Source organism: Cydia strobilella, chromosome 1, assembly GCF_947568885.1.
Source record: "Cydia strobilella chromosome 1, ilCydStro3.1, whole genome shotgun sequence".
NCBI lineage: Eukaryota > Metazoa > Arthropoda > Insecta > Lepidoptera > Tortricidae > Cydia > Cydia strobilella.
Window position 1 is genome coordinate 8,789,191 of NC_086041.1, and position 21,949 is coordinate 8,811,139.

The following is a 21,949-nucleotide window of genomic DNA, read 5'->3' on the forward strand; positions in this document are numbered from 1 at the left end:
ATATTGATACCAACCTGTTTCCACGGTCAAACTAATTACAGTTTTATTTTTAACATTTGATTAGAATAAATAAATAAAATACGTTAAATACTTAAAATTATATACTGGCTCGTGTAAAGTTAAATAATCACTTGAAACTTCTAGCTAGCGTTTGCTTGTTATAATATTAGGATCAAAATAAGCAATCAAATGGAATCGAACCCGGCAGGAGTTTATTATCACGACAATTAAAATATCATACTACTAAAGTTACTAAACGTATAGATACCTACATTACAACTTTGTACAATGTCTGCTGCCTCTCATATCGTAATTCAATCGAGCGAATCATAATCGTGAATGCCAGAATGCCTGCTCCGTCGCGCAGATTGTAATTATATAGATCATAACGTTTTTATTGATACAGAAATGAGTGAGGCGTCTATACAGCAGTGAATAGCGAGCGACATGTTTGTTTTCATACCGGTCCGAATTAACGTCGCGATTGGTTCAAAATCCATAACTGGCCTCCGTGAGCCAGGTGTCGTTCACACCGCGGCCTCGCGCGCGCCTCGTCTCGTCTCGTTAATCACTCGTGCTTGCTATTGTTAACGCACGGTGTACAGCCATCTTTGTCAAATTATGGACGATTTCGATTGATTTCAATAACTAATAGTGTTTGTGCTATCTAAATGAAAGAAAACACGGATTTAGTGATATTGACGCTTTGTTAGAACACGAAGAGACATTCTCTTTTGTTTTACTACTAACGTTGAATGGAAGCGTTACGACTTACGGCGTTAACGACCATTAAAATGATGGATGATGTCGTCTTTTGCAAAAAGAGTGTAAAGTGATCGTATAGTAAATAATGTGAAGGGTGCATTTAGTGTTTATGTTTGGGCGGGCATATGATGAGAACTGCGTCGTAATTTGTTGTACACATTGCATAAATGAGTGGAATGGCGTTGCGGAGCGCGCGGACCGGAGCATGCGCGCCAGTTGCCTCGCATTCGCAATCTCTGGGAGCGCATTGAGTGTCCTTCGTTTACGTGTTAAGCAAAATGGGAAGGTCGAGATTCCCTGGCAAACCGCTCAAATTCCAGAACAGAAAACGTGTTAGTGTATTATCGGGTGCTGTTTACCATGAAAATGCTCCGGAGAGCCAACCGCTCGCTCGCGGCGGGACCGCCAATGTTTTCGCTGGGGATAAAGAGGTAAAAGCTACTTTAGTCTGATTGACATTGTTTTTTTGACGGATGCGTTATATAAATTTAAGTGTAGCATATGCGGAAATGATTAATGTTTACGTAATAACTACTAGCATAAACGATGGGGCGATGGTAATAAGCGTCAAATACGACAACGTACTTTGACATTTCAATAGGTATTCCATTTCATGTCAACAAAATTTACTCTTTAATTCTCGTGCAGGCCCTAAGAACAAAGAATTAGATACCTTGCTTTAATATTTATTTAGATAACGTCTTAGATTAGAAATTGAATCAGAGATCATATTTATTGTTTATGGTTGTTGTAGCATTCATGAGTAAATGTAGTATTTTTGTTATTGGCTTAAATAATTATTTAACAAAACAAAACTCATCAATTATTGATGTGTAAAATAGTAAACCTAGAAATTAATAGACAGATTTATAAAGAGTGCTAGAAAATTTACCTGCATAAGTTAGGTTAGAAAATTAAATACTTAGTCAAATCAATCAACAAATGACAGTTTAATAAAACCTTGCAACTAAAACCGGCCAAGTGCGAGTCGGACTCGCGCACGAAGGGTTCCGTACCATTACGCAAAAAACGGCAAAAAATCATGTTTGTTGTATGGGAGCCCCACTTAAATATTTATTTTATTCTGTTTTCAGTATTTGTTTTTATAGCGGCAACAGAAATACATCATCTCTGAAAATTTCAACTGTCTAGCTATTACGGTTCATGAGATACGGCCTGGTGACAGACGGACAGACAGATGGACGGACGGACAGTGGAGTCTTAGTAATAGGCTCCCGTTTTTACCCTTTGGGTACGGAACCCTAAAAAATAATAATCAAAAAGGTCGAAGAAGGTTTCATACTATTTATTACCTAAATAATTGTAATTTGTTAATTTCTTCGTAACTGCTACACAGGTTGTTATGATTCTTTGTATAATGGTTCTAAATACCCTAATGCATATGTACATTTCGGCTTTATCCAATGGCTAGGGACATTCTGTATAAGATGATTTCACTTTTGTTGATATGGATTGGAATAAAAAATAACTTCATGTGTTAACAAAGATTTATTTTTAATACTTTACAAGGTTTAACCTACATTGTAGGTACTTTTACTAACAATACCGACCTGTAAACAAATAAACGACATTTAAGTTTATTCCTGCTTCAGACACTCCTTTCTCAATAACAATTAATAATTATAACGACGATTATTTAAAGCGGCATTGCAATCTACATAACACTAATATTAAAATGGCATATACTGTACTGTAAGCATACAGAAATTGATTTCGTAACAATAAATATTGTTTCTTATCATTATTAGGAAGAAGAAAAGAAAAAAAATTGCAATGTAAATGAAACAAATGGGTCTAGTGAAGATTTAGTGAACATCTCTGCAGTAAACAACATTAATAACCCAGATCTTACATCTAGTGATTCAAAATCTCCTGTTCGCACTCGCTCACAAAACAAAATGGAGCCAGTTAAAGGGGAAAAACCAAAACCAGTGAAGAAAACTGTGACTTTTGGTACAGTTGAGAGCTGTGAAGATATTTTCTTGCCTTTAAAAAAGATTCCTCTGAAACATCATGCACCTCTAGTGCCTATTATCAAAAAGAAATCAACATTGAAACAAACAGAATACTCTACTTTTAACAGCATACTTAAGCCAGCAAAATTGACAGATTTGAGTTCAAAGTCATCTGATAATCACGAAGGATACTTAAGGAAAAACCTAAATCCTTTGTCAAAGCCCATGAACAAGTTCTCGCAGTTCAGTGACAGCCGATGTATTTCACCACCACCTCGTAACCTATCTCCAGTTGATAAAGAGAGTGGAAGCTCATCAAAGTTTGTTCTGCCTGTCAGAAGTGCTCATTCATCTCGAGTTATCAAACCAAATAAGAGATTTATAGATGGTGAAGAACTAACCACTACAACTGGTACTGTGGGCTCGGCAAAGGTGCTTAAGAAGCCTAAGCTCAAGAGACTTCTATTTAACAACTTACACAGAGATAATGATACATTAGAAGATGAGGCTTCAGATGTTACAAATGACACTGAAAAACCTAGAGACAAACAATTTTTAACACCATCCAACTTATTCAAAGACAAAACAACAAACTCATTTCCTGGTCTCAGCAGTAATACAAGAAAGCCCAATGTCAAGCTTAATTTATTCTCTAATAAGAATAAAGAAACAGAATATTCACAAGATGAAAATTCTAATGTAGAGGGAGTAGAGAAAGGCAAAGCCTTGGAACAAAGTAAGCCAAGTAAAGAGGAGAGAGCTGGGCATGCAATGCGTAAACTTATGGACATATCAGATGCAAGTAGTTCTACCAGCACTAGTAGTGGTTCAGAATCTGAAGAAAGCTGGGACAGTGATAGCCTGGAGGGGAGTGGGGATGAGGAAGAAAAGCCACCACCTAGCCCAGAAAGAGAGAAGTCATCTGCTAGTCAACTGTTGAGTGGCAAAGTAATAATAAGGGAAGCCAGATTACAATTAAATACCCCTGCTCAAGCAACTACTGGGTTAGATGGTCCTTTTTCAGCACCAACATCGACATGTGAGTTTTTATTAATTTTTAAACTGAAAACTCTTACTTTCAACTGGGAACAACATAATTCGATAAGGTTTTGAAATAAAACTATGAAAACGGATTATATCGCGTATATTGAATTTATAATACATCCCGACGTCTCGAACCCTTTACAGCGTTCGTGGTCAACGGGTGACCCCTTGACCACGAACGCTGTAAATATAATCCGTTTTCATAGTTTTATTTCATGAGTAATTATCGCGGTAACCGAAGACAATATTCAATAAGGTTTTATTTACATTATCACAGTAGTGATTGATTTAGGATTGGTGATAAGTTTTATCTTTTTTGTAGCTCCTAACCCTCCAACCACAGTGACGTGTGGTGTATGTGGTGCAGTACGATTCTACAAATTCGTAAAGCAAGCCCGCAAGTTTGGGATTTATTCTTGTGAGTCTTGCCGAAAGTTTATTACAAAGCTTTTGAAGAGAGAAAAATTAGCACACAAAAATGGTACCATTGTCATGCAATGTATGAGAGAAGAAGGTTAGTATTCCAATATAGCGGAAGCTCGACCCCAATTACAAAGAAAAACCGCAAATAGATGTACAGGTTAGCCGTTTGGCACACGCATACTAGAGGTCAAAACAATTTTTTTAACCCGCAGCACCTAAAAAAAAATCCCGGGGGGAGCGGTAAAACCTTATTTTTTTTGTTTGGAAAAAAAATTTTTTTTTCCAAAACCTATCGTGTGTGGTATCATACGAAAGGGCTTTTTGAGGCGATTCTAAAAATATATCACATCATTACATTTCGGCAATTTTTTTTAAATTAAAACAAAAAGAATTTTCGAAACATACCAAGTTTGGGCTCCTCCAGATACGATATGGCTGTTTTTTTTTACAATATACCACAAATGATACGTGATATCCTCATATCCAACCCCAAGAAAGCAATTTTGAAAATAATATCATTAACATTTTTTTTTTAATTTTTCAATTTTACAAACTGACACAGTTCTACTTCAATACCTATTTTACGAGACTTATGGAACTATACTGCAGATACGGTACATATTAATCATAAAATGATACGTAATATCCATATATCGACCGGGAAATACCTCTTTAACCCTTTAACTGCGCCTTTTCATCAGTTGGTATAGTTTGTTTTGTTTTTGACACAGAATATCAAGATTGTATCCTTCAGATACGATATACAGGGTGGGCACAGGGATTCCGACACACTTTAACCATGAATTCTAGTGCCTATTTGGATAAAAAAAAAGTAATATAACAATGCCATAGAAAGCCTAATTTACGAGATATTCAATTATTTTAGTAATTTCGAAGTTAAAAAAACTCAAGGCTAACACGCCCTTATGTGACGTAATCATACATACCAAGACACAAACAATCACACATGCAAAGCAGAAGTGTTAAAAATAGTAAACTTACCTGTCACCTGCTATAAACTAGACTAGATAAAGTGTCATATTGGTGTCGCATGTTGTCTTTTTCACTCTTTCAAACTAAAGATACGTTCACAAGTTAGTACTATCGTTAATTGATTTATTTTGTTCCAGAAATTAAGTAAATTAATTAGGCAATTTTGGACCCATGTTGATATAACATTTTTCTTTCGTAACACTGCCAGGAATCCACGGTTAAAGTCTGTCGGAATCCCTGTGCCCACCTGTATGTACCTTACTGATTTTTTTTTTTTACAATATACCATAAATAATACGTAATATCTTGGTATGTAACCCCAAGACAGTAATTTAGAAAATAATTTCATTAAGAATTTTTTTAAATATTTTTCATGTGTATAATTTTTCAATATTACAATATTGAAAAATTTAAAAAAAAAGTCTAAATGAAATTATTTTCAAAATTGCTTTCTTGGGGTTAGATATAAGATATTACGTATCATTTGTGGTATATTGTACAAAGAAAAATCGATAAGGTATCGTATCTGAAGGATACAACCTTGATATTTTGTGTCAAAAACTAAACAAACTATACCAACTGATGAAAAAGCGCAGTTAAAGGGTTAAAGATTTCCCGTTCGATTTATGGATATTACGTATCATTTTATGATTAATATGTACCGTATCTGCAGTACAGTTCCATAAGTCTCGGTAAATAGGTGTTGAAGTAGACCTGTGTCACTTTGTAAAATTGAAAAATTAAAAAAAAATTGTTAATGATATTATTTTTAAAATTGCTTTCTTGGGGTTGGATATGAGGATATCACGTATCATTTGTGGTATATTGTACAAAAAATTTTTTTGTTTTAATTAAAAAAAAATGGCCGAAATGTAATGATGTGATATATTTTTAGAATCGCCTCAAAAAGCCCTTTCGTATGATACCAAAAATATACAAAAAAGTAATGTTTTACCACTCCCCCCGGGAATTTTTTTTTAGGAACTGCAGGTCAAAAATTTTGTTCTGACCTCTAGTATGCGTGTGCCAAACGGCTAACCTGTACATCGATTTGCGGTTTTTTAATTCGAACGGGTTACACTAATAGTTAGTCAATATTATTTATTTTTGAGTAAAATCTGAGTCAACTCCGAATTATCATTCATTCATCTTTACTAAATTACGTTTCCAGGTAACTGCATTGTGCCTCCAATAGTGAGATCGCAACAATGGAAGCTAGTACGTTCTGAAAACAGATCGCGGTGTCCGGCTTGTTGGCTGAAAATGTGTCTAAGAGCATTTCAAGTGCCGCCGAGCGTAAGGGCAGGGCTCACTGCGATGCTGCCTCCTTCGATGAGGGCCAGCGTCAAGCTCTCCGGACCTATAGTTCAGGTTAATCCATTGAGGCTAGGTCCTGGCAACACTTGGACAAGCTCATCTACATCTACACCAGCACTGACAAATGCACCACCAAATAACACTGAGAATGAAAGCAAAAGCTTTATGCCTTTGAAAATTAATAAAAAGTCTGAGGAGAGCAATGAAAAACTAATAGAAAAAGTTGAGGTATGTCATGGAAATCTTTAAGTTAGTTAGATATTAACGCTTAATAAGGTAGAAAAATGTCAGAAATTACGCAAATTGAACTCCACTATTTTTATATAAAGTCTAATCTAAAGCATGGTGGTAAATACCCTGCCCTTTACTTTATTTAAAGTTAAATTGTTTTGGCCTTTACAGATTTCAATCTTTTAAGAAGAAAGTTGTAAGGGCAATTTTTTTAAATGTATGGTCACCAATAACATATTTATATTTCTACTTACAGGATAAGACCAAAAAAGATCAAGGTTCAGCTGAAGAAGATGGTGAAGACTTCAGTGAGAATAGAAAGCGTCGTATAACGAGGGTTAAAGTGCGGAAGAAAGATAAAGGTGATAAAGATGACTCTAAACAGTCTGAAGACCCTAAACGCCAGAAGGTTGAACTTAAGGGGCCAAGAGTCAAACATGTATGCCGAAGTGCGTCAATTGTTTTAGGACAACCTATTGCCACATTCCCTACCCAAGAAGAAAAAGAAAAGCAAGAAAAATCGATTTCATCTGAAGAAGACAACAGTTTGTTACCTGTTATTGAAGAAGATGTTCTTGCTCCTAAAATGCCTAGCTGTGATATTGAAATGGATACCGAGAATAAGGCTCCTGCACAACTGTGTGAAGTGACTCCTGCAAAAGAGGCTGATGTTGAAATGCAGGAGCCAAAGAAAAGAAAAATACAGGATACAGAACTATCTATTAAAGTTCCATCCAAACAAGAGTCTAGTGAAGATGAGACTGTCATGGATCTTGTACCGAAGAAGACTGTCATGAAGCCCCTAACAAACATCACAAATGTAAGTTTTAAAACTAAAATACGTATTTACTGTTCAAAGTCCAGTCTAAATATATCATAAACAATATATATATATTTACAGATGCGTGGACGATCTCAAAAGTTCAGTCAAAATCGGCCAGAACTGATCTGCGTCGACTTTTGGGAAAGCTATGATCCAGATGAAGTCTGTAGCTCTGGATTTGGTGTCATCGGAACCGCTCCATTTACCGTCGCGAGGTTATGCTTTTTGTGTGGTAGTGCAGGGAAAGAGAAGGTAAAAATATGTTTCTTATTTTGTAATTTTTCAAATGGGTTCTAACCCCATCCCATTCCATCTAAACCCGAAAATAGTTTTTTCACCACACCAACTGGTAAAGACTCTTGATTGTTCAAAAGATAATTAGAAAGTTGCATTTGGTCCACATGTAGGGCAAAGCAATCTGATGCAAATTTTGAGTTGTTTCCTGATGTTGACTAGTATTGACTTTTAAATGATAAAGGCTCGGCCAAACACAAGGCGCGACCGCCGCCCATGCTAACAGGTTAGCGACGTCAAACAGACTGCGTCCCGCCGGCGCCGCGCCCCGCGCGTCCACGCGGCGCGGACGCGCGCGAACGAGACGCGGACGCGGCGGTACGCTGGGTCACATCAGTCGGACGTGAATGAGAAACCCTCCGCGCGCGCATGCTGCTGTATCGGGCGCGAGTCACGCCCGCATCGCGCCGCGTTCGCGCGCGCGATGAGGGCGTGTTGAGAGCGCGAGGCCGGCGCGATCCGCGCGCGATCTGTTTGAACAGGCATCACGCGGCGCGGACGCGGTGCTGCGTCGCGCCTTGTGTTTGGCAGAGCCTTTAATATTGAGTACGTAACGTTCATTTGGATTTGATTTTGTTTGATATTTTACAGTTAGTATTTTCGTCGCATTGGTGTGGTGAAAAATTTTGTGTTTCACTCGGTGGCAATATTTGTTTAACCCTTGTGCCTTAAAACTGTCTCAACGCTCAAGATTCCATTTTTTGAACTTTGGGATTTATTGCTTGCTCGGACAACTTTTCCCCCTTGTAAAACAAATAACTATTGTTTAATTAGCTGAATGGGATTACAATTAGGTACCGCATTGGATGTCGTAAACCGACAAAATGAAAAATGTTAAGCAATGTAAAACAGCGCCAGATATTTTTATTCATAAATTGTATCTAAACAATACCTACATCTAAATTGAAATCGTGTGCGTGTTTTTGTACATCCTTGACGTTGACATGAGTTTAACATGAGTTACTGTGATTTATTTTGCAATGAATTTTCCTTTCCTAGACGCAAATATGTGCAACTCGCATAACGTGGACCTTTTACTAGTACGTAGTTCGGTCCGCCACGTACTTCGGTCGGTGTCTCGGTGTTTACCCAACGAATCGTTTCGCGTTAAAAATACTTGTAATTTCAGATGTTGGTGTGCAGCTCATGCTGCGAGTGGTACCACACGTGGTGCGCGGAGGACAGCGCGCGCGGCGGCTGGACGTGCGCGCGCTGCGTGTCGTGCGCAGCCTGTGCGCGCCCCGCCGCGCGCCTGCGCTGTCGCAGCTGCGCGCGCCACTACCACGCCGCCTGCCTGCCCGCGGCGCCGCCGCAGCACAGGAGCGACTGGCCACAGGTACGAATGTAGAACGACCTCCAAAGGGTATCCTCCATACAAAAAAAGTCATTTGAATTAGAAATCAATGGTGAATGAAATATGGTCGAATTTCTTTCGTTTTGAAATCAAACGAAACACAATAAATGAAAGTCTGTTCCAATTGAAATGGTTTAAATTACATTGAACTTCAATGTAATTTAAATCATTACTAACTACTTCAATGATTGAAGTAGTTAGTACCTATAGTTTGTCAAAGGACTGTCTCTTTTCAAACATAGACAGAGATAATCATACTATCTTTGCCTTACACTAGTACTAGCACCCAAAAGAAAATGATGAGTATAGTTTTTTTGTTCTTATTTACTGACAATTTGGTTTGACGAACTATACCAGGATAGCGGGCGGTGCGGGTGAGATAGGCCTTAGGGCCTTACGAAGATAAACGGTCATACGGACTCAGTTTTAAAAATTGCATAATTAAAAAAAACAACCGAATTGAGAACCTCCTCCTTGTGAAATCTTGGAAGTCTGTATAAAAGGGGTTGTCGATTGTTTATTGGGAGTCAGTGAACAATTATTTTTAGGGTTCCGCAGTCAACTAGGCCGTCTGTCCGCGGCTACCTGAGTGATCGTTAGTAAAGCTGCTATCAGGCAGGGGTATATGTTTCATTACATACCTATAAAATGGAATTCATACTTATCTACAGAAGCCCTCTTTTAAATCCACCTATTGTGAAGGAGGTCAAACTACAGAACCCTAATAGATCCCGACATGCTCTTGGGTGGTTTATTTCTAGAGTTAGACCAAGAAAAGTCTGCAGCGATTTTGATAGCATACGCAGTGCAAATGTTATTTTAAACGTCAAACTTCTATGAAATTATGACGTATAAATAACACTTGCACTGAGTGTGCTATCAAAATGCAGACTTTTCTTGGTCTAACTCTATTTCTGTCTATTTTCAACTTACAACCATGTGACTTAAATACTTCAGGAAATCAAAAACAGCTTTTTATTTAGTATTCCTTCATACTTCGTCGTCTTTTGCAGATTTGCAGTACATGCTTGAAATGCAAGAGCTGCGACAGCGGCCGCGTGAGCAAGTTCGTAGGGAGTCTTCCATTCTGCGGACCCTGTTTTAAACTACGACAAAAGGGCAATTATTGTCCTCTGTGCCAAGCATGTTACAGGGACAATGACTTTGATAGCAAGGTATTTTTTTTTCGTTTGCATGTTTTATTTGGATACTCTGCTCTTTATCCCACGATAGAAAGCCAAGAAAATTTGGTTACTCATATCTCATATCACTCCATGATAACAAACTTATACATGGGGGGTCAACTGCAGCAGACTGCACATTATGATGAGACATATATATTTTTGTGAAGCTATTAGTAATTAGAGAATGGTAAAGGGTAATTCCACGACAGAGAGTGAACATAGTACATTGTGTCCAAGGGAGCAAAGTGACATATTTACGGCGAGGGCGTACTTTGAATCCTGAACGAAGCGAAGGATTCAAGTGGTAACCCAAGGTGGAAATAATTTTGCTACCATGTGACAGATACTGCTTTTCACAACACCTATGAGGAAATCAACTTCATTTTCATTAAAAAATAAAGGACAAGTGCGGGTCGGACTCGCCCACCGAGGATTTCGTATTTTTTAGTATTTGTTATAGCGGCAACAGAAATACCATCATCTGTGAAAATTTTAACTGTCTGGCTATTACGGATCATGAGATACAGCCTGGTGACAGACAGACGGGCAGAGGAGTCTTAGTAATAGGGTCCCGTTTTTACCCTTTGGGTACGGAACCCTAAAAATGCGTGTGTCGTGGAACTCTCGGTTGGAACGAAGTATATTATTATTGATAAACGTATATATTGAATAATATTGATTAGCGCATTCACTGCCAGGGGGCGTGGCCTAGGAACAAACTTGTATGACGGTGAACGCACATGTGCGTTGGGGGCAGTGAATGTGTTAACAAATACAAAAAAAAAAACAATCGACACAATAATAATTATCGAAACTGCTCACAAAATTACACAAATCAGTTCAGAAATGCGACTTACACGCAGGAAGAACAACTAAACATTAAAAAAAATATATTTTGTACAAGCTGGAACTGAACGAAAGACGGCCGTGACGGACTTTCGTGACAGTAAAATCTTACACTGTTCTCCGCCAACCGTCCGATAAGGAACTTCATTCCAAAAAAAAAATTGTGTCCCAGAGCAGAAAAGTGGCACTGATGCCTCCTAGCAGGGAAGAGAAGTGGCACTTTGATGCCTCCTAGCAGGTAAGAAAAGTGCTACGTTGATCTCTAAGGGAATAAAAAGCCGTTTTTCGAATAGGTGATGTTAAAAAGTGATTTTTTGATGACAGAATTTAAAATATCTGTTTATGGCAGGGCTCGGAACCGGTATTGAAATACCTGTTAATATAATATTGTTCCAAAACCGTTATATTATTTCGTTCGTTAAAAACCGGTTAATTGATGGATCGCGAACTAAAAAATTACGTTCTCTCTTCTAACCGGTAAGAAGGACGGAATTTTATGGTTCGCGGGGAACGATAAATTACCGGTTACACTCGGCTTTCGGAGACTCGGTTAAACTCGTTGTTATACGTGAAAGAGACAGCAATAACTTACTCGTTCTATATTGCTTCGATATTATGCCGGGACAACGCGAGGAAGATGACCTTTACTGGCGTGTAATCTTGTGTATTATTATTATTTATTCATATAACAATACAACGATTGTGTTCGAATATTAGTACAATTAAATTAAAATAACTGCATGCTATTACTAATTAAAATTAATGCAGACCATGCTGCACAATTTTTTTATTTGTGATGATATTGTTTCCTTTTCTCAAAGCAAAATGTTACTTTTGCACCCCCTTAAAAAACAATGGTTTTGTTTTGTTCTACTTCAGAACTAACTATAAAATTGCAACGAGATAGTTACATGGAAATATGCAGTGCATTACTTTAGTACAAGTAATTCAGATATTAATAAATAAAATACCTAAACATACTGTTAACTAAAAATTCTGTTTCTTTTATCCTATTTTGTATATCTTTTTAGATGATGGAATGCGGATGGTGTGCGCGATGGGTTCATGCTAGCTGTGAGGGTTTATCAGGAGAGGAGTACCAGCTCCTGTCAGCTCTCCCACCGTCTATTGAATATATCTGTTGTAAGTGTATGCCCAACAACCCGCCCTGGAGGAAAATGCTGACTGAACACCTTAAGGGAAGATTATTACATCTATTAAAGCTTCTGGCGAAAAATAGAAAGGCGTGCGCACTTCTTAAATTAACGCCGCACAAAAATACTCCTGTGCCTAACAAGCCTTACCGAATTATGTCTCCCCAAGCGATAAGAAAATTGCATTTCGATGGAGCTGATGACGATTTAAAGAATACTTCTGAGACTAAAGTATACAGAAATTCATCAAGAGGACGTAGAAATAACTTTATGCAGAAATCTGACGATCCACGGTCGTCTCAAATATGGCATTGCTCGTCATTACTAGCCGAAGACGATATAGAAAAAGAAGGGATTCCCCACCCTTTGCACAAAGTTGTCAATCTTCAAGAACCTCTTATGCAAAACAAGGAGATATGTTTTACTACTGGGCTTTTTGGCACCAAAACGGAATTTGATACCCCCTGTGTTGAGGTCCATGAAAATAATCCTATTCAGAAAACGGAAAAGGCAACAACAATGCTGCCGACCACTGTACATGATGACAAATATGAGGCTATTTCTGATGACGATGAGCCAGCAAAAAGTGTTTTGCAAGCACGTAGTGAACAAGAATTAAGCCCAGCTGTAATACGAAATCCAAGTACGCCAAGTCTTGCTACTGGTATTGACGAATTAAGCAGAATAGTTTCACCATCGCTGCTTGATATAAAAAAAAGAGTTAACAGTGATGAATATGTTTCTTTGAAAGATTTTAATCATGATATGCGAGAAGTTATTCAAAGGACAATTAATGAAGATTTAAAACGTATATACAAGGAATTATTCTCAGAAACATTTCCATGGTTTGACTGTGAAAATAACTGTCTTCAACCGAACTTGGAAGTTGAAAGAGAACAGGAAGATACAGAATCTCTGAAAGATCATGAAATGGCTGATGACAAGCATGCTGATGTAGCTGCTCTGTCCATTGAACGACCAATAGACCAAATTGTACCAAAGTTAGAGGTGGAAGGTCAGAATGAAGATGAAGACTTATTGGAATTTTACCCTGTTGTTGATTCAAGAACTTGTGTGCTCTGCAAAATTGTTGGAGATGGTTCACCTGCAAAGGAAGGGAGATTACTATATTGTGGACAAAACGATTGGATTCATGCTAACTGTGCCCTTTGGTCAGCAGAAGTATTTGAAGAAATTGATGGTTCTTTACAAAATGTCCATTCAGCCATATCAAGAGGAAAGATGATTAAATGTGCTGCCTGTGAAATAAAAGGTGCTAGTGTAGGCTGCTGTGCCAAGAACTGCAGCGAAACATATCACTATGCATGTGCAAGGAGAGAAAATTGTGCCTTTATGGACGATAAAAGAGTATTTTGCCCAACACATGGTAAAGATGTTCCAAAAGTAAGCCTGCAAAAAGACGCCGACTTTGAGCTTACAAGGCCAGTCTACGTAGAACTTGACAAAAAGAAGAAGAGATACAGTGAAATCAAAAAGGTCCAATTTTTAATGGGATCTTTGACAGTAAATAGTGTTGGAAAGATAGTACCCCCTGTTTCTGACTATGAAGAATATTTGATGCCTGTTGACTTTTCATGTACTCGCCTGTTTTGGTCTTGTAAAAAACCCTTGAAGATAGTGAGATACACTATAAAAACCAAACTAATTTTGGCTGAACCAATGCCTGGATTTGATTTTGGAGTAAACATAACTGTAGACCATTCAACAGATATGCACGTCGTAGATCGTGTTATGGCTGAAATAGGCGCTTGGCATCAAAGTCTGGAAACAGGAACGGCAAAACCAGCTTTTATACTTAAAAATGAAAAATCTCCAATTAAACTTGGTAATGCATTAACTTTAGAAGACTTGGCTGTTAAGCAAGTCGTTGAGCACTTGTTAGATAATGTCTGTAAACAAGAGCAACAAGATGAAGAAGAACCTCAAAATACAGCAGATCTTTTACCACCTGAACTTAAAGATGCTATATTCGAAGACCTTAATCACGACCTTTTAGACGGCATTTCAATGCAAGACATTTTTCCTAAATTGATGTCCTATGAAGACCTTGTTGCAATGGATTTGAAAAACGAGTTCTACGGCGCTATTGGTCAATCGGATGACAAAAATAGTGATGCACGATCAGCAACAGACTTTATTGACGAATTACTTAACGCGCGATTAGAGTCTGGAAGTAAGGAATTGAAACGAAGTAAGTCAGAGATGCTTTTACAAAACCATAATTTAAAAAGTTTATCAACTGGCAGAGGACAACAAAGATCAAGTAGCCTTACATGGAATAACAAATTTGATACCAGTTTATTATCATCTACTATTAAACGGTGCAAAATGGGCAGAACTTCCACTGTCACTGGTAAACCAACCTCAGCACAAAGAGTGACAACAGTAGATAACGCCTTAGAACCTATTAAAGAAATCGATTCTATAGTAGATAAGAAAGTGAAATCTGAGCCGAGTAGTAGCAGCAGTGGCAGTTCGATATGCGAGGAAGCACCACATACAAGTGGTATCAATTACCGCGCTACTTCACCCAAACCAAAGGACGAAAGCAAAAACGAAAAATCTGACAAATCCGATGGCTATTACGCTGCCGGTTTTATAGATTTTTATACAAAAATACAATGCAGTCCAATATCGCAACTAGATGGTACTGCAGACTGGTCAGGATCTGAAAGCACCTGTAGTTCGCGGCCAAACAGTCCTCGTGACGATGACTTTTCTCCAATATCACAATTGGATGGAGCTGAAGATCATCCAGGAAATGAAACTATGAGAAATCAAACAAACCAATTTCTCTATAGGGCAAGTGGTTCAGAAAGTACTTATACTGTAACTATTGCCGGAAATTCTATTAGCGGACAGCCTGAACTGGTTATGAGGCCTTTGGATGATGGATCTGGTATTTCCGGACAAATAGAACAGCCGGTACGATGCGACAGATGTCAATGCACGTACAGAAACAAGGAATCCTATGAAAGACATGTTCCATCCTGTGACATGATGTCAACGAGCGAAAGTGAGAGTGAGAACCCAAAATCACCTGAAAATAGAACATTGACAACACTGCAGAATGCTTTTCAAGGTGCTTTTGCACAACCCATGATTATACATACAGGTGTAGTGAGTAACACAGAAAATACTGTAAAAGCAGAAAGTATATCAGCCAGACGAACTTCAATCAATACAAGGCAGATCACGATTAATGGCACAATAGTTGAAACACCGTCACCTAGTCCTGCAAATGAAATGACTATGACAATAACAGAGCAGATGAAATCAGGAACAGTAGTTTTCGATCAAAGCAAAACCACAAATGTTCAAGTGTCGGCTAATCAGCAAGTTTTATCATCTCCTCAGATTGTAGTAACACCACAAATGTTACTACCACCTAAAACTAGTGCAGCAGGTGGACAGAAAATTATGGCACCACAAATCATCACTCAACCTGGTGTCCTTCCATACAATATTTGCGTGAAGCCTGGGAATACTAACTCGAACATACAGCAAATTCAAAATGGAACTGACATGGCACAACTTCTGTCAGGTGCAGGAGGCATACAAGTAATTTCCTCAAACTCGAACCAAGTTTTAACTATACCATCAAACCAGGCAAATATCACAACTATGGTCCAGGGCAAAAGTCAAGTTGCCAATTTTCCTAATATGGCTAGCGCATCATCCCTTACCTTACCTGTGAATTCTATTCAAGGCATGCCAAATGCATCAATCATACAGAATATTCAACCAATGATTAGACCACAAATACAGGGAAATCCTACCATAGTTGTACCTGCAATGACTGCTCAAAGACTAACATCTCCAAATACACATAAACAACATATCATTTTGCCTGGCAATCCACAAAAGTCTCCTAAAAAGCAGCCAGCACCGGTACAGCCTAAGCCTATTTTTCAAGCCACTAACCGTGGCAGAGGACGACCAATACCAAAACCTACTACAATCAAAAGGCAGACAAAACTTGAAAAGACATTTACCACTATCAATCAATCTCCAATTGGTGCCAGTAATACTGTGATTCAATTACAGACTAATAACCAGTCTGGCCAGCCGTCAATAATTATGCAACCAGTGGCTAATCAGAATATAATGTCTGCTTATGTTGAAGCTTTGTCCCAACAGCAAAATCAGAACATGCAATACATTGCGACAATTGGACATCAAGGCGATTTTAAAACCACACCAACACAATTTATCTCGCAAAGTGGACTTATGCCTCAAACATTTCAAATACAACAAACCGAATCGGGAGGATTGGTTGCCGTACCTAGTGGAGGTATCCCAGTATTACTACCGCAAGGAAATGTTGGCATTTTGCCTCAAGCTATTCAACAAGGTATAATTTCTCAGGGTCCAAATGGTCCGACCATTTTACCACAAACGATACATACACAAAACGGTGCTACGATTATACCACAGGGAACTATTCAAGGTCTCACATCTGGAAATATAACATCGCAGACAGCCACTCTTCTACCTAATAATACTCTACAAGCAGGAGGCGCGACTGTAGTACCGCAAAGTGGAATTGGAACTGGTCAGAACACAATATTACCAAATGCTATGCAATCACAAGGAAATACATTAATATCTTCGGGACCAGGTGCAACAATACTGCCACAAGGAACGTTGTTGCCACAGTTTTGCAATGATCAAGTTATTCTGGGATCGACTCCAACCCTGGAAATGGTTACCGATTCTTCAGGGTGCATGTATTTGACTACAACGCAACCTGTATATTATGGTCTGGAAACAATAGTACAGAACACCGTGATGTCTTCTCAGCAGTTCGTATCAACGGCAATGCAAGGAGTACTTGCTCAAAACAGTAGTTTTTCTGCAACTACGACACAAGTATTTCAAGCCAGTAAAATAGAGCCCATAGTAGAAGTTCCCACTGGATATGTCGTCGTAAACAATGTCGGCGATGGCGTCAATCAAGCAGTATCGTCGGCGGCAAACGTGGTTACAGCGCAAACTGTTCAGTCATCGCCACAATCACTAAAGGTTAAAACACCAGTGCCTAATTTAACTCTGCAACCTCTACCCGACAAGCTAGCGAACAACAACGCCAACCGGCAAACTCCAAAAGTAATACAAATGAGTCCAGCATCTATGTCAATGAGTTCACATGCTGGTCCGTCTATTATAACAGGGCGTCACAATATAAATCCTATTACTTCTCAAATACACGGAATGACAATTTCTAGTACTCCTCAGCAATTCCAGCGCTCAAATTTATGCAAGCCAATTAATGTTTCAATGACACCAAGTGTCACTTTAGTATCCTCGACTGGACAGCCTGTTATGGCTATTTCGCAATCGGTGCCACATTCAGCTCCATCGTTTTCAATACAATCTATTCCCATATCGCAACCTATTGTTTCAAGTTCAATAGCTCCTTCAATTAATAAGAATAACATGAAAATAGAAAATTCACATGTTATAGAGATAAGTGGTAACCTACAAGAAATTTCAAACTCGTCAAGTATGCCCACTATAAGTGTAACCCAAAGCTTAAAGTCGCCCACACCTTGGAGGCAACTTACTCAGTTAACTCCAATAAGCAGCGCAGATAACAAGATAGAATTACAGAACATGACTGCCAAAACAAGCAATGCCAACGCGCCTACAATTAATATGCACAACAATATCAGCAATTCCCTTACATGTAGACCACAAGCACATAATGAATCTGAAAGAGTCAACCCGAATATTTTAGTACCGATGTCTAATAATAGCTCAATTTCTGGTTTAAATATACATTCTCAGCAGTTTGAATCAACTGTTAACGTGAGCCATCACACGTCTCATTCAACGTCTAATAACGTAATTCAAATTACGGCTGGAAATATATACCCACCGTGTTCAGCCATGAACAGCAACTTTGATGCTGATACATCTTTGAAATTAAGCAAAATCAATGCCCTATCGAAAGCCGAAGGTGGACATATTAACTTTTCGCAAGAGATAATGGCATCCCATTCGCAGCAACATTCTCAGAGCGAAAAAGCTTTCCAGAACATGGGAACTAATGATAACAAACAAAATATGGATACTGGCAATAATCAAGTGATTATACACAAATTGAATAGTTGCCAGGTAGCGAGTAACATGAATAATCTTATGGGAAGCCCACCAGCTATCAGCATCATACCACATAATGTAATGCGACCTCAAATGCATCACAACCAGAACACTATTTCAGTTTCCGGTAACCAAAGCCAGTTGTGTACAAGTTCAAATGCTACCCATGGACAATTGCCAATCCTAAATTCTGGCAATAATACTCACCAAAGTATGAATATAGTATGTGAAGAAATAAGCAATAACAGAGTTAACTCAACTGTAACCAATGAAAGTACCATGCACCAAAATATCCAGCAACATGACATAAATACGTCAAACCTACCACATGGTAATATGCAAATTATTCCACATGAAAATACTCAGCTGTCGAATTCTAATCAAATACACATAATGAACGGACAAATTCAACATGCTAGGCAAATGGATAACAGCAATCAATTGCAACAGTTAAACCAAGGATCACTGAACGTGAACAGATCCTTCCATGAAAATATTTCCCCTGGACAACAATCCCACAGTCAAACTAATATGCTTTCTAATCGCAACACTCCTGATAACAATCTAATAAACCATTCAATGAATATGCATAGTATAAATAATAATCATAATATGAATAGACAAGCAAATGATTTGAATCACATACATAATATGTCATCATCAATGCAGAATTTAAATAATATGCAAAATAACAGAATGGTTCTAGAAAATATGCAACCACATGGCATTAACAATATGGGCCACCAAATGCATACCAGTAGATCTATGGAGGGAATGCACAACTCACAACTTCATAGTATGCAACAAATAAATCACCATATGAACAGTAATAGGCCCCAAATAGATAACAGTAATATGCAAAGTAACCAGCAAATGGTTATGCAGCAAAATAGGCCAATGGAAAATGCCGGGCACCATCACCAACATCAAATCCCTAACCTGATGCAGATGCAAAACAATCGCGCTCACATTGAAAATAACAGTTTGATGGGAATGCATCAACATCTGCCTAATCAGATTCATAACAGACAACAGATGGATAATAACATGCATATGCACCATATGTCAAGTGGTGCAACGAATATGAGTCTTAACAATCAAATTGATAACTCAAGTTCAATGACAAATCTGCACAGCAATAGACATGACAACAGTTCAATTGTAATGCAAAATCTTAACGCAATGAATCAAATACCCAATAACCGGAGTTCCATGGATCACCCTTCACTGATGCAGCATCAAATTAACAACATAAATAATGGTAATATGCACAACAACGGTATGCAAATAGGAAACAACTCCAACCACCAGATGAACAATTCAATGATGCATGGTCCTAATATACCAGATATCAAGAATGAGATCTCTAACCCTTGTAGTGGTAGTTGCTCAGGCAACAACACGCCGCAATTTTCGAACAACCAATCTACTTTCGAACTATGCTCAAATATGTCGACAAGCAACAATATGAATTTGGGTACCAGCAATATCATTCACGGTATGGGCGTTAATAACTCGAACATGTCGAATAATAATATAATGAACAACAGCGGTATATATGGGGCGAATACCCAAAACACCATGATGAACCATGATATGTTAATGAATTGCAACAACGCCTCAGAACTCAGTATAAACAATCTTATGCCAAATAATCCTAATCACATGATGATAAATAATTCACAACCTCACACTTCGGGCACCCAAAACCAAATTTTAGGTAATCAGGTAAATAACGCCCAAATTAACATAAATAGCTGCAGTATGAATACAACGAACAACTCGCCTAATCAAATATCAAATATCGACAGTCAGCTGAGTCGGCCGAATATAAATGATAAATTCGGCCAGGACAATTTGAGAGGCAAGAATATCATGGGCCCGCCATCTAACACCAATTTGGCCAGTAATGACATCCCCAAAGTTAGTATTGTGAACACTGATAAGCAAAATCACACAATCTCAATGAACAGTCAAATGGGCTTCATGCAAATGAATACTCAAAATAATCGAGTCATTAATCTTCCAGAAAGGAATAGGTTGTCTAATGCAACCCTAGATAACAATATGAACCAACATGTACCGCAGCAACACAACATACGGGTAGTAACTAACAACAGTAGTAACAATGTTCCTGATCCTCTAACATTTCAACAGAAAAATGAAAGTAGTGGAACTATGATTAATGTACCATTCCAAGCTATACCAAACAGTGCACCGATGAATATAAATGTTAATTCGAGTAATAACACTGTCAACATTACCGTACAGAACAATCTCGTTGATCCAAAGATTGCATCAAAATCCGCTGCAGATATTAGTTTCCCACTTCAATCTAGTACTAGCATGTTACAAAATCAAAGTGGAAACAGTAATATGATATGTATACCTGTACCTAACAACACTATTAGCTTGCCATCACAAAATACATCTAGCATTACATTGCCAAAAGCTCCACCCACTCAACAGTCGGGTATACCAACTAACGTCGTCAACCCGATGTCTATGAGGCCGATGAATAGAGTGTTGCCTTTGCATCGTGATGGCCAAAGTAAATTATCGTCAAAGAATTGTACTAGTACATCTACTAAAACATCTGCAGTACCCAAACAAAGAACAGTTAGCCATGACATGCCAGATCTTAACATTAAAGATGAAACTATTGACAGTGATTTGGAGAAGGCGATCGAAGAGTCAAAAAGAATGATGGAACTAGAAAAAGCGAACAAAGAAAAGGAAGACATGGATGCCGCTCGCGCCATTCAACTCTCAACAGAAATACAACAAGCTAGTCATAGTTCTGTTAGTCCGATAGTGGTGCAGAATAGAATTATCGAATCTGGACAAACTTCTGAAATGACGTCGTTACCAAATTTAGATGCTGAAATGATAGAAGTGGAGCCACCAAAAGTTTTACAAGAAAAAGACGCCAATAAGGTTCCTGTGCAACACAAGTTGCCTAGTGGACCATGCAAAGTTACAAAAAGGCCTATTAATGATAGAAAAATCGACAGTGACGTTGTTGCGACGAAGAAACCGAATAAAGTAGCGAAAGGTCAGGAGAATAACGGGGCTTCGTTGCAAAAACCAACACCAAAACCACCAAAAGACGATGGGCCTAAATTAATATACGAGGTAACCTCGGAAGATGGATTTAATTACACGTCGACTTCGCTAACTGATCTCTGGGCTAAAGTTATAGAGGCTGTCCAAAATGCAAGAAAGCAATCAGGCTTACCTCTGATTCAGTACAATTTGCCATCTACTCTGTCTGGCGCCCATCTGCTCGGACTGAACAACAATGCTTTAAAATACCTTATTGAACAACTACCTGGGGTAAGTTGATATAATCTGTTCACGATTTTCAAATATAAAGGATGTATTTACACGCCAAAAAGAGTTTGTTACAATTTTTGTTT

At 38.3% G+C, this 21,949-nt stretch overlaps 1 protein-coding gene across 1 annotated transcript in view; it reads left to right on the forward strand.

Moving 5' to 3' along the window:
* Window positions 1–431: 431 nt before the first annotated feature.
* The window catches only part of LOC134740504 (histone-lysine N-methyltransferase trithorax), a 30,201-nt gene continuing 8,683 nt past the window's right edge, over window positions 432–21,949 (forward strand). Inside the window, exons 1-9 of the mRNA XM_063673009.1 lie at window positions 432–1,196; window positions 2,535–3,780; window positions 4,108–4,299; window positions 6,373–6,746; window positions 7,006–7,569; window positions 7,651–7,824; window positions 8,996–9,202; window positions 10,234–10,395; window positions 12,282–21,866. Of these exons, the coding sequence (XP_063529079.1) occupies window positions 1,044–1,196; window positions 2,535–3,780; window positions 4,108–4,299; window positions 6,373–6,746; window positions 7,006–7,569; window positions 7,651–7,824; window positions 8,996–9,202; window positions 10,234–10,395; window positions 12,282–21,866 (12,657 nt within the window). The 5' untranslated portion in view covers window positions 432–1,043. The remainder of the gene's footprint in view (window positions 1,197–2,534; window positions 3,781–4,107; window positions 4,300–6,372; window positions 6,747–7,005; window positions 7,570–7,650; window positions 7,825–8,995; window positions 9,203–10,233; window positions 10,396–12,281; window positions 21,867–21,949) is intronic.